Raw genomic sequence first — 17,179 nt, 5'->3', positions numbered from 1 at the left:
AGTCCCCGCCCGACTCTCCCTCCTAATCTTCTTTTACACTCCCTCTGAGGCCTTCTCCCTTGCTCATCATCTTACTCTTTCACACTCTTCCTCCTCATCCTCCCTCTTCTTCTCCGTTTTCCCTCCTGCGCTCCATGTCTCTCTCTATTCCCCGACTCCCTGATCTGATTTACCAAATGTGGGGACTGTGTGTCACAGACAAGTGCTACGAGTGTGTGCAGGGGTAGGTGGGATGATGAGCGAGTACGTGGGCACTCGTGCGTAAGTGGCTTCTTGTGAGATGTTTTCATTTTGAAGGTTGTGTGTGTCACTGAAGCTGTTGCATGCATGCGTCACCTCTGAAAATGCTCGGCCAGTAATAGTGGTATAAGGGTGGAGAGTCTTTCTCTTGTCCTACAGAGAGATTACAGCAATAACACAAGGCCATAGCTTCTGCTGAGGTATTACAGCTCCAGCAACAAAATGACACATGGCTTTTTAAGCTGGCAGCTTAGTCACAGGTGTGTTGGAACAAGTTTGTTCATGTCCACTTGTTTTCCCACAGGCATTGATACTGGTGCGCTAAACCGAGCTGAAACTCACCTATTAAAGCTTATTAGTCTGTCACTTCAGGCTGAATGCAGCCAAGACAAAAGGTACAACAGCAGCGGTGAAACATTCACTTCACTGTGAGAGACCGCGTGAGGTCAATTTTGCCTCGTTCCTGCTGCTGGTGCATGTGCGCCCATGTGATAGAGGCTATGATTTCAATCAGCCTCTCTAAACTACATGCAGCAGAATGAGCGAGAGCGTTTTCTGTTCCCAATCCCTTAATACCACTGATTTCCTCACACATTCATACACTCACCAGGAAGTTTAGACTGGTTATCAGGATCCAAAGTACAAGGCTGTCATCTTCCTGCGCACCCACCGTGTGTAATATGGGTGAGACGTGGGTGAAGGTCTTCATGTGAGGCGATGACACACATCTGCTCGTAAAGTGTTTACAGATAAAGTTTGGGACATTATGCTGAAAGTTGAGTTAAGTGCCCTGACTTGTGTTGTGTGTGTTAATGACAAAAGGCCTGAATAAGGGCCTTTCCCTCAGGGGCTTGTCCTTCTCTTTTTGACCCAGATGCACATGCGCACACACACACACACACACACACACACACACACACACAAACAGCCACTTTCACACCTACTACCTCATTTTGCTCCTGTTACAGACACCTGGTCTTTTCCTGAATTACCGGGACATGTGTGAGCCACCTGAATAGTGAAACTCAAAATTCAGTTTTAAAGACTCCATTCATCCAGACAAGATAATGTTAGTACAGCAGAAGAAATAAAACAATAAACACACATGCAGCTGGGTTCAAAAATGATTAACCTTTCATTCTTTTGTTGTAGAGCAAATCCAAAGGCCAGGACCTTTTTGACCAGATCATGTATCACATAGATCTGGTTGAGACAGACTACTTTGGACTGCAGTTCATGGACACAGACCAAGTCTCAGTGAGTAACAAGTGCTTACTCCTATCACAGTAGAGCACAAGCTGATATAACTCTCACTCTCACCTTTTTTTTATTCTTCTCTCTCCTTTAGCACTGGCTGGATATGTCCAAGCTTATAAAGAAGCAGATCCGAGGTGAGTCCCCCTGTTTGTTCTTGTTAGGCCCACTTGTGCAGGAAAGGTGCAGTGTGCATGTGGAAGCAGGTAAGTAGGGAGCAGGTGGCGCATTATCAAATGTTGACATGGCGATTAGTATCTGCATTAGAAGGCGTACCCTTGTTTGCTCTCCAACTTGTAACGGTGATAAATTATATGGTGTGTGTGTGTGTATGTGTGTTATAGTTCAATGGCTTAAAAAAATCTGATTGATGTTGAAATTAAACAGGAAAGAAATCAAGATTTATGGCTGTGGTGAAAGTGATAGATGGACTACATGAGAATAATAGAATGAACGGATGAGATAAAATGAATAAAGAAGATTTGATAAAATGAATTCTCAATAAATTACATCTCATCTCTCTCAACCTCTTTCTCTTCCTGCAGAGTCCTTATTCACACTTTTCCCTCTGTCTTCACTTCTTTCAGACGGGCCTCCTTACAGACTCTTCTTCAGAGTGAAATTTTACTCATCGGAGCCAAACAACCTGCGTGAGGAATTTACAAGGTAAGAAATCACGCACACAAATCAAACACACACACGCACATATACATACACACACACACACAGTTTTCTCTGGAGCCCAGTGTAGAGGTCCAAAGGGGATGTGAGGCTAATTACTTTGCTGCTGTGGGCAGATTCAAATCAAGGCCGAACGGACAGAGACTTGTTAAAGCAAATTATGTGTCAGTGATGAGGAGAAGCCTGTGATCCATCAATTGATTTATGTTCTTCTTCAGTGTAAGGCTCTCACTCTGTTTTTTTTTGTTTTGTTTTGTTTTTTGACACCAACAGGTATCTGTTTGTGTTGCAGCTTCGGCAGGACATTCTGTCCGGCAAGTAAGTTTCTTTGTCACCGTTTATGCGCACATATGTCACATGCAGAAATTGTTGGGAAAACACTGTGACAGATGTTTATTTACAGACATGTAAATATACAATACACAAACACAGTATGGAGGTTTCTTAGCATATTACGAGCCCAGAACAAACAGTACCTGGAGATGGGAGAGATGGGAGAGGTGAGCTTGATGTGAATAAGTCTGAACAAAGAATCATGACGATCCATCCAGTTGTTGTTGAGAAATTTCACACAAAAAACCTCTACAGGTGAAGTCAACGGATGCCCCAAGTCAGTATGATTCATCATCTGGGGACCATGAATGTCTGTACAACATTTCATATCCATCCATCTGATAGTTGTTGATCAATATGGTGAAGTCAGGTCATGTCACATAACCAATGTTCCTTAAAAAAAAAGATGATACATGGTGGACAATATGGAGTTAAATTGAAATGTAAGATCTAATCTCTATCTACTGTAAATGGAAATTTGACCTTGTGATGTAAGATGAAGCTGCTCTGTGGAGTATGAGTGAATGCATTTGAAAGAAGCTCTGAAAAGTCTTAGCTGGCAGTGAGTACTGACATAATTTTGTGAATACATAAATATACAAGTCTGTGGTGCATTAATAGCAAAGACAGTTAAAGCAATAAGTAAATGAAAAGTGCGGAATGAATGCATGGCTTTTTATTCTCGGACCGTAACCTTAAATTCTCATGCATATAAATGAACCCACCGTAACTGAAACAAAGGAGAACCTTCACCTTAGATTATGTGTCTCTCCTCATGAGGACAAAACAAGTTCCCGCAAGTCATTTTCTGGTAATTCCCCCTCATTTGTGAGCACATCTGGATCTCACAAGTAGCATTAAAACTGCTATACACACACCCACCTGTGGGAGTGTACACACAGGTCACCTACTCTAGAGTTTGGGGGACTTCTGTACAGTGGAGTCTGCTTCTTCAACAAAAACACAAACCTGTGTGCACAAGCACACACTCAGACAGTGTGTTACCCCTCTCTCTCTCCTCCTGGCTCTATCTGGGCCACAGATCCCCAGAGTCCAGCTCTATTATAAAGCTCAAGATCAGGAACAGCAGAGTGCTGCCTATTTTAGGAAAAGGGTTGCTCCTCTCCTCCTTGACGCACACACACACACACACACACACACACACGCGCGCGCGCACGCACGCACGCACGCACGCACACAAACACACACACACACACACAGTGTAGGTCATTCAGACGCTGTTATGTCTTTCTGACACATGATAACATGTACACATCACTCCATGGATAGGCCCGTGTGCTTGATTTGGGAAGTGTGTGTAAATGCACTCACACTGAAAACAGCTCATCATCTGTGTCTCTTTTTTTCAATCTTCAGACTGAAGTGTCCGTATGATGTCTCAGTAGAGCTTGCTGCCTATTGTTTACAAAGTAAGTAGACTTCACATACTCATTTATATTATTTGTATCATGTTATTCATTTATATTTACAGTTATAGTAAGAGATTTCTCCTCTCACAGGACCACAGGTTACATGTTTAGCCCAGTAACTACAGATAATTCTTATTACTGCTACCTGTTTTCCAAAGGATATACAAAGCTTTTACATTATGTTGGATTTTACCTTTCTGGAAGCACTTCATTTCCATGCATCTCATTTGGATATGAAAATCTTGCATTTTTGAAACTTGAAACATTTATTTACTTCCTTGCTGTTGCAGCAACCAAAAAGTAAGACATCCATATCTCAAATCAAACCCAGGAGACAAAAGATAAGCAAAAATGGATTCTGTGTAAAGTACAATATGAGTTTGTTGGTTCCTTGCATTAGAAAGGTTGGCCTTCTGTGGCTTGTTCTCAAATCTAAGATGTCAACACTTAAAAGCACCAACAAGGACATTTTTTCAAAACACTGTTAAGTAAAACCAATTACATACTCCGAGTAGCTTATTCATGTCAAACATGTCTTTAGTCTACAATTAGATGTTCATACACTGTGGTGCAGCTGTTTGAAGATGCAGGAATTTGCCGCGTTAAAGTAAGACTCTGTTCCTGCTACACAACCACTGTGACCACAAGTGACAATTATTGCATAATGGTAAATGGTAAAACAATTAAAAGAAATACCAGCACAAGTAGAGAAGAGCTTTATAGATCTGCACTAAGAATACACAAGCTTTGTTGTAGACTTTATAACTTTGACAGCATGTTGTGTGTGTAATGTCTTACAGGTCTATGCTCAATATGTTTTTGTGTTTACCCTCATTCAGGTGAGCTGGGAGACTGTGATCCCTTGGATCACTCTCCTGAGCTGGTGTCTGAGTTTCGTTTCACTCCCAAACAGAGCGAGGCCATGGAGGCGGACATCTTCAGCCAGTGGCTGGAGCTCAGGTGAGACATAACATTTCCTCACATGCATCTGGATTAGTTGCAACGATACTTCTGCTGCATTAAAGCAACTTACTGATACGGCCTGAGCAGTTTTCTCTCCTCGCTGGGGCGAACAGATGAGCACTGAGCAGAAAAGGAAGTCGGTGTGCTGCTGCCTATCAGTGTTTCCACCGATGATGATGTCTAAATTTCACTGTCCCTCCGTTCTCTCCTCCTCCGCCTCGGCCTCGCTCTCACTGGTTTGTGTGAAGGATTAAAGGATTAATCCCTGGAGGGTCTTGATTGATTCCAGGCAGTATTTAACCCAGCCGCGCTCTGATTGCTCCCATCTCGGATTAGATTACACACACATATGCTACGCTTCACCAAGCCACACAAGGACGAACCCACACTGAGTTCACAGTCATTCTTATGCACAAAATCAAGACTGAGTCAAGGATGATGCAGCCAGATAGTTACTCACCGAGTATTTCCCTTAGAGCTAACGCCAGACACCAGTAGAGTACTGCTGTTAGTGATAGTTTTTTTTTTCCAGGGTGAGCTGCAAGTGTCAGAGCTGCGGTGATGGAGGGGGGTTATATTTTCGTTGTGACAACTCATCATGGTGTCTTATTTTAAATCTTCAGGGGAAAGAGCCCGTCTCAAGCAGAGATTTCTTTTCTCAACAAATGCAAGTGGCTGGAACTTTACGGAGTAGATATGCACTTTGTCAAGGTGTGTGAGTGTGTTTTACTGTCACAAATATCACTTAATATGTGTCAGCTCATTACAAGAGAGCTAAAGGTGTGTGTGTTTTGTATTCAGGGCAGAGATGGAGGAGAATATGCACTAGGTCTCACTCCTACTGGTATCTTAGTATTTGAGGGCTCCAACAAAATCGGCCTCTTCTTTTGGTAAGTACATCAAACATATCTGGTGTGGGGTGACAACAGATGTGTGAGGTGTGGGGTGACTTCCAATTTTTTGTACACTTAAGTAAAAAACAATATTTTCATTAACAGCATTATATGTTACATTTTCAAACTCATCACACACAATGATAAAAAAAAATATGCAATAAACGTAAGAATATTCTTCTTCTTCTAATAACATGACAGCATGACACAGTTAGTGGCTGTTAGTAGTAAAGCTAGACGCTTTCTGGCTCCAGGGACACAGCAGTAATTGTTTATGTGAATTACAACTGAAATGATTAGTCAATTAATCAGTCATCAAAAGAATTACCTGCAACTATTTTGATAATTGATAAATAGTTTTAGTTATTTTCGAGGTAAAAATCATAAAAAAGAAATGTCAAATAATATCTGGTTCAAACCTGCAACTAGAAACTGTTTCTGATGATGATAGTTAACTGAATATTTTGGGTTTTGAAGTCTTGGTTGAACAAAATAAGACGTCACTTTGGACTGTTTCTTTTTTTGACATTTCATATCATTATATATTGAGTATTGAAAAAATAATTGGTAGATTAATGATAATGAAAATTATTGTTAGTGTCAGCCCTAGTATGAAAAAATTTAATATCAATCTGCAGCAACATAATGTACAACTGCTTTTTAATTGTTTTTTATGATGGTTCACTTTGACGTTAGTTGGTTGGTTTGATGGAGGCAGACATGATGGTGGGGTATCATGACAAACAAAAGCCCTTTGGATGAACAACGCCTTGTCTGTTTGTGTGTCTTTGTGTGTTATCTAGGCCCAAAATCACTCGCCTGGACTTTAAAAAGAGTCGACTCACGTTGGTTGTGGTGGAGGACGATGATCAGGTTCGTATCCTGCCACCAACAGATGCCTAGACACAAACATCCTCAGGCGCTCAGCTGAGAGTCGACTAACAGTCTTTGTTTGTTTATTGTTTTTCTCCTGATTGTGCAGGGGCGGGAGCAGGAGCATACGTTTGTGTTCCAGCTGGCCAGCGCCAAGAGCTGCAAACACCTGTGGAAGTGTGCTGTGGAGAGCCATGCCTTCTTCCGACTAAGACAACCAGCCACAGGCAAAGCCAGCCGCAGCGACTTCACACGACTCGGGTCCCGCTTCAGATTCAGGTAGCGCACGGCGACCAGCTCCTTAACAACTGAACGTTTCTCACTGACTGTAAATACCCAACTGAAAAAGGATAATACGAGTTGGCTCACTCAGGGAGTTGTGGCCAGCACTTGTGCCAGCATATGGGGAATAGTGTGTCACATAAAACAGAGCTTTTGTATCTATGGTTACAGTGTATCTATGGTTACGTGGATCTGTTCCTATGGCGACCGAGATATTCCCTTCATATTGTTTGTTTTCTTCTGACTATTATCAGAGATGGTCAGAGCAAATTCTCACACTTGAAGGGCACTTCCTGTCATTTGTTGGAGAAGCTGAACAAAGCAGTGTGAAGTCTGTTTCACATTAGAATAAGTGGATAAACACTCAAGTTACAGGTGGTAGAAATAAAAACAGGAACACATGTACACTGTAATGTAATCCAGTATCATAAACATACCAATGTCACTTATGTGGAACTTCAAATTAATTTCATAACAGAAATTAAATGAGCAATTGAGTATGCTCAAGAAAATATATTAAAAGCAAAAAAGTAATACATTTCAATAATTTTTCCTGATGGTGGCACAATAACATTTGTCTACATTTTAAAACCTTCAAAAGTATATATTTCTTTACATCCTTAAATAGAATAAATTCTTTTAGCTTAAATTCCTCGGCAGAGAAATAAACCCTATAACTGCAGCCAGCCTGTGGTGTGTTCCCTGTATCGTAATAACGTCTGTACTTTTCACACTCCTCTGTGTTTCTGTGTCAGTGGTAAGACAGAATATCAGGCCACTCACGGAGGCAGACTGAGGAGAGCCAGCACGTTCGAGAGAAGGCCGAGCAAGCGATACCCCTCCCGCACACACTCGCTGGGCAAAGGTGGGTCTTATCAGCGCGTACAAAACGCTGATGACTAACAGCGCATGTTTATTTCCTATACGTGCTTGCACATTAGATAACTTCAACTTGCTGTGTCACGTTCCTTCTTCGTCAAAAACGCCCGCTGTACTCTTCAGTCCTCCATAATTCCCACCTTCTGTCAGCTACAGTGGCCTCACAGGCGTACATACATAACTGATCGAGTGCAGACTGCATTTACTCTGAGACCGCCAGTGTCCATGTCCAAACACCTTTTATTTAGTCGATGTCTGAACAGCCATTCAGACCTGGAATACAAAAATGGATGAAGAATGAAGTGAGGGCTGAAAAATCAGACTTAAACTCCGTAACCCCTGAGAAAAAATACAAATAAATGAAGTTAACAGACAAACTTACGGTGCTGTTCTCCATTTCTCTCTGTCAGTTGCCATTTCTCCAGCCAAGCCCCCACATATCAGGTAAAACGCACACACACAAATACACCCATGAGTACACATAATACTCACATGCTCATTCATGTTACTGTACTTGTGAGGACATTCCATCTATTTCATTCATTCCTTATCCCCTAACCTTGACCTTAATCCACATAACGGCTTGGATAATCTTAACGCTAACACTAAAATAGCCCTTTGTAAAAGAGAAGTAAAATGTCCTCACTTTGTAGCTTTTTCCAACACCGCTACATAAAGAAATAAACCTTTTCAGTTAGTTTGTTAATCTGCTATTAATGATTGTTGTCATTCTTTTCCCAGCTCTCACGCCAGCCCTGATCCCAGCCTGCATCCAGTGAGTGACCTCAGATAACCCACTTTCATGCAAACACACAGACACACATGCCGCAGCCACTGATCTGGCTTCGCCCTTGTGACAACATTTAATTTCAGCATCTCTTCAATCCCTCTCCTCTCCTCTCCTCTCCTCTCCTCTCCTCCCCTCTAGTACCAACGCAACATTCCTATTGGCCACGAGCCGTGGCACACGCCCCACCCCGCTCTCACACCTCCAGTTTACCTGCAGCCCTCCGGACACACGCCACCACACAGGTAAGACGACTGACCACACACACACACACACACACACACACACACACACACACACAGAGGAGGGAAGGGTTTAGAGATACCCGAGGACGTGGTCTTAGGACAAGTTTCTATTTTTAGACAAAGTCACTCATCTCACTGTCTCTGTTTTGGTACTCCACATTATCTGTGTTTCATCACACTCCATGTCACTCATACACCTCATAAGTCTGTTTATCTGTATGTCTACCCCCATACTCGTGTATGTGTGTGTGTGTGTGTGTGTGTGTGTGTGTGTGTGTGTGTGTGTGTGTGTGTGTGTGTGTGTGTGATGTCCATCTCCTTGTCATGTTCAGGCCTTCTGTTGAGGCTGCGAGTCCTGTGTCCAGTCACCCTCCCATCCCGGAGCGAAGCAGCAGCACCGTTCGGGGACCCATGAGTGTGGTTTACAGGGACAAAGTCATGACCGCACTTTGACCTCTGTTTGTTCTGGGAATCTGTTCCAAACCCAGACTCATAACACTAAAGCTGACACAGGCTGGTGCCCCAAAGAGAGAAGCTCTGTTGATGGACTCAACAGAAAAAAAAAAAGTTGTCCCCATCACCATCATCACTTCTGTCTCCATCCATTTGTGACTTTCCCTCCCTTTTTAAACAAAACACCTTTTCACGTCAACCAGAGGTTTTCAAACTGTGAGGCAAAGGGCCGAGACATGAGGCAGAGATACTGTGTGAGGTGAAAGGGACAAGTGCGTACATGCTGGTGTTCTGAAAACAACGGGAAGTTATTTATTTTAATTTGGCCCGATTATCAACACGCAGCAGTGGCTGTGACGCACAGCTCATGGAGGCAGTTGAGGTACTTTAAAAACCCGATATCTGCAATTTGCACCAAAAGTCTCAATGACTCAATGGACATAATACACATATTTTTAGATTTAGTGTGACTATAATTTTCTGATGATATCATTATCTTCTATTGTGAATTGAAAACTTTAAATGCTTATAACTCCAGTCTATCAAAGTAATCCAGTGATAGCTCTCTGTACATACATGGGCACATTGCAAACATGAACCGCAAATGGGGAATTTGGCGTAATCTAATGGTGCCAGAATGTAAACAAATATAGGCAAAAAAACCCCCAAAAAACAGTGCTCATGTTGTAGCCAACCGCTAACTCACTCACTTAATAGCAACTTTGTATTTCCTGTTAACACCCTGGAGCCCCATAATTGTGTGAATTTTCCAAAAGTTAGAGCGTAATTATCCCCCAAGTTGAAATAAGACAAAGACTGATATTAGTCTTTGGTTTTTCATGTTGCACTTTATTGCTCAGTGTGTCTTAACATGGTTGTTATATTTCTTAAATGCTGACTCTCTCCTCTATCCATTCACACACACACACACACACACACACCAGTCAGCCACAACATTAAAACTGGTAACTAGCTTTAATGTTGAGGCTGATTCTTTTAAAACTGCTGATATAGACTAAAAGACAACAATGGGACACAAATAAGATAAATAAGGTTTAATAGCTTTGTGCCTTGGTTTGCTTGTGAACATTTACATGTATTTGTGATTTGTGTTTCAATTGCACTCTGTTTACTAGAAGTTCGCAAATCTGCCACTAGATTTATCCTTATGCCTTAGAAATCTTATGACAGCTAATTTATCCAAATCACTTTATATAGACTGGAATAAAGTGATGTGAGTGTTGAATAGGGTAATTCTCTAACAGGTGAAAGGGGGTCCAGTTAAGCACATACTGTATGCTGGTTTAGGGATTAAGCTGCTTTGTGTATAGATCAGTGTGAAATAGAAAACCTGCGTGTGTTGTGTTTGTGCTTTCCAAGTGAGGCTGTTGAATAAACTTTACATTAATTGTGTGTCAGGTTATGGATTAACTAAATCAAACAACTGTTTACAGAAAATGTGGCCAAGGTTTTCTCGTGCGTTGCCTTTTACTTTTTTTCACATGATGCCTTTAGGGATATCTCTTTATTGCTTTTCAAATAAACAAAATGTTTGTAATTGCAAAAAATCTAACATCTGCAAGGATCTGTCTTTCATTGTTTTATAATTTAAGCCCAGTTGAAATGGTCATTTACTGTCTTTTTCAGCATCTATAGTGGGATGATTCTTGTTGATGAGTAAGCTTTAGAAACTTGAGTCATGAAGTCAGAATGATTGAAAGTTAGATATTAATGATTTATTAGAACTATTATCATTGGTAGAAGAAGTGAATGTTGTTAGGATGGGGGGGGGCTTGTTTTGATTAGCCTACATGTCATCTTCAGTTTCCCTCTGAGTGGTCCCGCCTCAGACCATCAGTTCAGCATCGAGGAGAATGAGACTTCGTATTCTGGCAAGATCCACCACCATCACCGACGCCACACACACAGCCACGACACGCTCTGTCACACACACACCAAGAACAGTGAGTACTCTCAGCCTGAGGAGGAGCCGTCTAAACAGTGTCTGTCTGCAAATCTGTCATATGTCTAGATCGTACGCTAATGCTCTTTTCATGTTCAGCGCTGTATGTTGGTCAGCAGGCAGCTCATCCAAATCACAAACTAAAGCCATAGTTTCCCACTCACATTTTTTTCAAGACAACAGTCATGTGCCCAATATAACACTGGAACAGGTTCTGCTTGCTGCAATCATCGCTCCCATTCAAAGTGGCCATTAAAGGACCCCTCCCCAGTGCAACACCAGTGTAAGTGATGGAGGGACAAATTTCACACACAGTGGTCAGTATGAACATGAGAAATGATAACAGTGAGAAAAACCTGTTTCAATGTTCATATGGGTTCCAGAGAATTGTTTTAAAGCAGACTTTTTAAAAAAATGTGAACCTGTCAGTTAATCCTTTATCCTTTAGTGGCATCTAGCCATGTAGATAGTTTTGGTTTTGTTTGGACACAGAAATATCCACAACCTTGACTTCTGCCATTAATCAAATAGATGGATATACATACATATATATATATATGTATGTATATGCCATAAGTATATAATGTGATTATCCTCAAACCTCAGTGTGGACAGTTTTCACCAAGACAAAATTGTAGAAGTTGTTGAAAGTAAGATCTGTTTATCACCCAGAATATTTGGGAAAATGTCTCTGCATAGTGAAATTTGCATTTGATTTTTTCCATTCATTCACCTCTGTTGGACTGAGGTTGTGGCAGATACAGTATGGCTAGATACCACAAGAGTACAGTGGGAAACTACGTTTTTGTGATTTGTATGAACTGCCCCTTTTTATTAACATATTTTCTTTCTTTCTTTCTTTCTTTCTTTCTCACTTCTCTTCTTTCTCTTTGAGTCTGAAGAAAGAACAAAGTTGCCTATAAAATATTATGTGTGTACAATATCATTAAACTTTGTGTATATTAGAACGCCGAACTCCTCCCTGCCCAGCGGATGAGTTGGACATCTCTCAGTCTCTGCTCAAGGCTCTGGAGTCAGACAGCGATTCTCCTCCCTGGCCCTCATTGCACATCAACATGGACAACAAGGTCAGACACATTTCCAACACACTGTTGTTTTATTCTGCTTACGTAAAGAGGCATTACCCAGGTCTTCTTACTGCCCTGCTTGTTCCCCCTGGCAGGGAGAGGAGAAGCAGCTGTCTGAAAAGTCTTTGCACCCTCCTGCCTCCCCGGTGATCATCCCTGACCACCTTAAATGTAACATCCTCAAAGCCCAGATGGAGGCAGCTTTCAGGGTGAGTTGATGGAGCTCTGTGTACTGTGCTGCGTATCTAACAACAATGCAGGCAAGAGGCTAAATATTTTCATCCTTCTCTCCTCCAATATGAAGAAGGAGGCTCCAACAACACCCAGAGGAAAGAACTCAAATGAGACCCTCAACGACAGGTCAGTGGTCTTACACTACCTTCACATGCTTACGTTTCTACACATGAGTAGCTGAGACTAACTCTCCATGTATTAATTGGTCTTCAGGTACCAGAGCTCATCCCAAGACTCAGCTGCATCCAGTCTGACTGCAGACAAGACGCCCCACCGGCAAGACCGCAACCCAACGCCAGAGAGGCTGCAACCCAAAGCTAACCAAAGCAGCAACCGCAGGAAACGACTGGTCAGACAGTTCAGCTTGTGAGTACACACCACCTTTGATTACTGTTGAAGGGACAGAGCTCAGAGAGCAACACTTGAGCTTCTATGAGTGGGAAATTGCACTCCTGAAACAAATACTCCACTGAGTACTTGAAGCAAAAGCATTGCTATCTCCGCCCTTTGAAAATTACATTTTGTTCAGAGCAGTCTGCAGGTCATGTAAGTCATTCAGTCTCTCAATTTATTTTGCTCGTCAGTAACCATGAAGACGAAGATAATCTGCCAGAGGCACTTGCAGCCATCTCCTCCCAGAGTACAGGAAAGTCAGGCTCTAGCAGCTCATTGGACAAACAGATACAGCCCTCCATATACCCACAGGTAAATACACACACACACACACACACACACACACACACACACACACACACACGTTTGTTTAGTGCACTTCACTCCACTTATGGGGGGATTAATTCAGTCTTTCAGTGTTATCTGTAAGTAAACAGAGATATGTCTTTGTGTGCGTATATACTAATGTGTATTCCAGGTGGATAATATGCCAGCACTGGAGCTGGGTAGTCCATGCTGTCCCTCTCCTTCACCTTCCCCCCACTTGTCCCCTTCTTACTACCGTAGCTCCATTCCTCACCTGGCCCCTTACCTTTCTGCCCATAATGACAGGTAACACACTTCTACTCTGCTCTTTGGGACACGTTTATACACTGGTAGAAAGAAACTATGTACATTTACACTTGCATTTACTTGAGTATTTTCCATTTCCATTTCATGTTCCTTTATACTAATTTAATTACTCGACTACATTTATTTGACGGTTGTAGTTGCTTTTCACATGAAGATATTACATAAAAACAAATAACTAGTTTAATGAAATGCAAGGCATTGTTGAATATAAACCACTGGTTTCCAGCCGGTGGTTTCATTTAGATAACTGCTTGAGGTCCAAATATTTCACAAAAATGAGGATAACCCTGTGGTGCAGACATGACATAGAAATGTGTAATTTTTGACAGAAAAAAACTATATTTATGTCTAACTGGTGAGGTAGCATACCCACTTCTTATAACAGACAAACAATCAGTTCTGATGTGTCAACATTTTAGTAACAAAGTCTGTTACTGAGCCTGTAATCTAAATAAGATAAATTACCAAGATAAACTAGTCCTGCTGAAAGCTAATAGCCTATAGCTTAGCAGAGAAGCCTGCTGTCTCTGCTGCCTCTGACTGCTGAAATTCACATCATTTAAAGTGGTTAAGCATTTTAAAGATTAATTTACTAAATTAGCTCATGAATTCAAATTCAAAATTTTACAGTTTTTTAACTTCTTTGTCTCTGTAGTTACTGCTTATTTCCTTTGTGATGCAGAAATGTCTTACCTTGTATATGTTGTTTATATTGTTGTACAACTGCTTTTATGCTGCCATCTCCCTTGAAAACTGCATTTCATTCTCAATGAGACTTTTACCAGGTTACATAAAGGAAACTTAATTGTTTAAACTTGTTGTAACGATAAGTTTGTATGCTTGTGTGTGTGTTTAGCGGAGAGGAAACAAGGTTGGACAGAGAGAAGATACTGAGAGCCCTCCTGATGACGGAGCTCTGAGACCTTGACCCTTGACCCCTGTGACAGACAAAAACAGGTGTTAACTGGAAGTGTAAAAAGAAGTCCCAAAGTCGTTGGCTGCAATCAACATTTGTATATTTGCATAATACGTTCAGCAGTTATAAATATATATTTGCATAAAGCCGATTGTTATATTTGCTTAAATGTTATTTTAGAAGAATGGTTCTTTATATTCATCAAACTGAAACTGTATAAACTATAAGTGAGACAGAATCAAATGGACTCACTAGTTAACTGACTGACTCACACACACAATACAGACAAGCTACAGATATGACTGGTGCTGCCTGCATGATACCTATATCACAAGATGAAATGTTTATCTGATTTGCATTGGGGTTATGTTTAGGTTTTTCTGTGATTTCATCATCACTGTGTCCACGTTGATGCCTAAACTGTGTTTCAGACAGCGACTGTTGAAGCATTGAGCTAAACACTTTAAAAAAGCACTGCTGAAGTGGAAAGTCACTTCACTTTCTAATCAGTTTCTTCAAAATGTAAATAGACATTGTAATAAATATGCTGATACTGTAACAGAGCAGGCACTGTAAATGCTTACTTCCTTATTGTATTTATTCTTATTCTTCAGACATCCACTTTGACATGCCAAAACATGCGCAGCATTTGAGGTTGAAGAAACTTCCTGAACAGAGTGAAAATGAATTGTGACGAGGTGTTGAGACTGGATTGTACTGCGACTGTGAAGCTGCAGTCCCAATCTGTCCACTAGAGGGAGACAAATGTGCAAACACTGCTCCTGTAGCGCCTGTGTTACAGGTTGTCATGACAAACAGATCACGGATCACTTTGCTTGATTTTTTTTTTTTTTTACATGCCGTTTGTGTTTTCATCACAGGTCAAATGAAAAACTGTTCTCAGATGTCAAGTTCCTGGAAATTTGGTATCAGTAAGCACGACCCTGCTGCTCGGCTTTCTTTTGTCACAACCACATCTGAGGCAGCATATGATCTGCTGCTGTACTGTATGTGTTGAGTTGTTCCTGCCCTCAGTTGGATCTTAATAAAAGCCACATCATCGGTTTGACAACTCTGTAGCAGCATCTTTGGTCTCTGCACTTACATGGGAATGTGGATCGGCCTCGCCCTGCGTAGCTAAGTGTGGATAAGTGTTAAGGGTGTATGAAGGCCTAACCCACCCAGTGAGGGAATGTTGTTATAAAGAATATAACTGATTTATCTGCCTCTACACACCTGTTAGGTACAGAACAATGAGTCAGCCAGTAATTACACCTCTACTCTGTCCTTCAGTGAACCACTGAGTGCTAGATAATTCATCTTCAAGTCACAGTGCAGCAGCAGAAAGGCTCTGGTATTAGCAAGAGAGTGTGAATTAATACCTTTATAACTGAACAAATTAATGTGGATTTGACAGAAATACTCATGTGGGCAAGACAGTAAACAAGATAATCAATGGGAGGGAGCATAAACCTCATGTTTGGGGTTTTAGAGTTTATATTGACCAAATCACACAGGAGTGGAATAAGCAATTGCCAAAATGATGGTAAACATTATAAATGGTGCATCTGGTTTCTCTATTTTTTTTAACCAAAAGCTTCTAAATCAACATTTAAAACCAGAGTCACTGATTAAATAAATGAGACACAAGCTCTGTGGCTTCTGACTTTCATTATATTAATTAACAGCTAAGGGTATATGACACTTAACTTCACCGTGGCACTATTGTAACTTGGTATAAACTATAAAGCACAGACAACAGTGAAAAATTGTGTTGGAGGGACAATGTTAAATTTGACTACACTCCCTTTAGCAAAAAGAAAGAATGAATAACCACCCCCTCTGTCTGTCCATACCTCCCCCACAGCTCTTAATATCCTTTGGATTATACTTAATCAAAGACGCAATTATTTTTCAATTCAAATGCTTCTTCTAATCTATAATAAACTCAAAATTCTAATATGCAAATTTTAATTTTAAATGAAACAAACACTTTAAACTGGGATAAAGTGGTTGCACTTATCCCAGGATTAGCACTTCACATGGGAACAATTTCTTAAAATTATGAAACTATATAACATGTTGCTTTTTCCCCCACAGTAGACAACATATATCAGTAAACTCTGATAAAGGTTAAGGACAAAAAGAAGTATTCTGGGCTTTGTTGCATGGATACTAATGGTGTTGCTATGCTGGTTTAGACCGTGTTTTTTGTGAGTGGGAGAATGAGCGAGTGTGTTTAAAAGGGATCAAGTTGGGTGGGGTGCACAAGATTGTATTACACAATGCCAAATCTACCCTGAGGGGGTCTGACATGGTTTTGTCTGCCTTCCTTCTCTCTCGCCCCTTCCTGCACTCTCTATGCTCCACTTTTCCACCCTGTGAAAAAAAAGGCCATCGTCTCACATAATGTGTTTAGTGTGTCTGAGTGACAATAGTTTCTTTGCCATAGCATGTGTGTGAATGTGGGAAACACAGTGTTAATCACTGAGGACAGTGTGAGATCCCCCAGTTTTGCCTCGAGCCACATTCTGTCATCACCAGCTCCACCTGTGTGTTTGTGCTGCTGCACTTCACAAACCCTCCCAAAGTACAGACAATGAGTGCGCTGCAAAGTGAATTAAGACACACTGAAGGCA

The 17,179-nt window shown here is 41.2% G+C and overlaps 1 protein-coding gene across 1 annotated transcript in view; it reads left to right on the top strand.

Annotated features, from left to right (window-relative positions):
* The window catches only part of epb41l4b (erythrocyte membrane protein band 4.1 like 4B), a 17,848-nt gene extending 2,236 nt beyond the window's left edge, over positions 1 to 15,612 (top strand). Inside the window, exons 2-23 of the mRNA XM_023400751.2 lie at positions 1,393 to 1,497; positions 1,589 to 1,631; positions 2,082 to 2,160; positions 2,449 to 2,493; positions 3,886 to 3,938; positions 4,778 to 4,898; positions 5,525 to 5,612; positions 5,703 to 5,791; positions 6,598 to 6,667; positions 6,777 to 6,946; positions 7,705 to 7,814; positions 8,239 to 8,272; positions 8,570 to 8,603; positions 8,757 to 8,860; positions 11,138 to 11,277; positions 12,243 to 12,364; positions 12,460 to 12,573; positions 12,669 to 12,724; positions 12,812 to 12,964; positions 13,183 to 13,303; positions 13,470 to 13,603; positions 14,481 to 15,612. Of these exons, the coding sequence (XP_023256519.1) occupies positions 1,393 to 1,497; positions 1,589 to 1,631; positions 2,082 to 2,160; positions 2,449 to 2,493; positions 3,886 to 3,938; positions 4,778 to 4,898; positions 5,525 to 5,612; positions 5,703 to 5,791; positions 6,598 to 6,667; positions 6,777 to 6,946; positions 7,705 to 7,814; positions 8,239 to 8,272; positions 8,570 to 8,603; positions 8,757 to 8,860; positions 11,138 to 11,277; positions 12,243 to 12,364; positions 12,460 to 12,573; positions 12,669 to 12,724; positions 12,812 to 12,964; positions 13,183 to 13,303; positions 13,470 to 13,603; positions 14,481 to 14,544 (2,049 nt within the window). The 3' untranslated portion in view covers positions 14,545 to 15,612. The remainder of the gene's footprint in view (positions 1 to 1,392; positions 1,498 to 1,588; positions 1,632 to 2,081; positions 2,161 to 2,448; positions 2,494 to 3,885; positions 3,939 to 4,777; positions 4,899 to 5,524; positions 5,613 to 5,702; positions 5,792 to 6,597; positions 6,668 to 6,776; positions 6,947 to 7,704; positions 7,815 to 8,238; positions 8,273 to 8,569; positions 8,604 to 8,756; positions 8,861 to 11,137; positions 11,278 to 12,242; positions 12,365 to 12,459; positions 12,574 to 12,668; positions 12,725 to 12,811; positions 12,965 to 13,182; positions 13,304 to 13,469; positions 13,604 to 14,480) is intronic.
* The last annotated feature ends 1,567 nt before the right edge of the window (positions 15,613 to 17,179 follow it).

The sequence above is a fragment of the Seriola lalandi genome, unplaced genomic scaffold (assembly GCF_002814215.2).
Source record: "Seriola lalandi dorsalis isolate HSWRI2012SDOR001 ecotype SW California unplaced genomic scaffold, Sedor1 jcf7180002052955, whole genome shotgun sequence".
NCBI lineage: Eukaryota > Metazoa > Chordata > Actinopteri > Carangiformes > Carangidae > Seriola > Seriola lalandi.
Note: the sequence above shows the minus strand (reverse complement) of the source record. Positions and strands in the feature narration are given on the sequence as shown.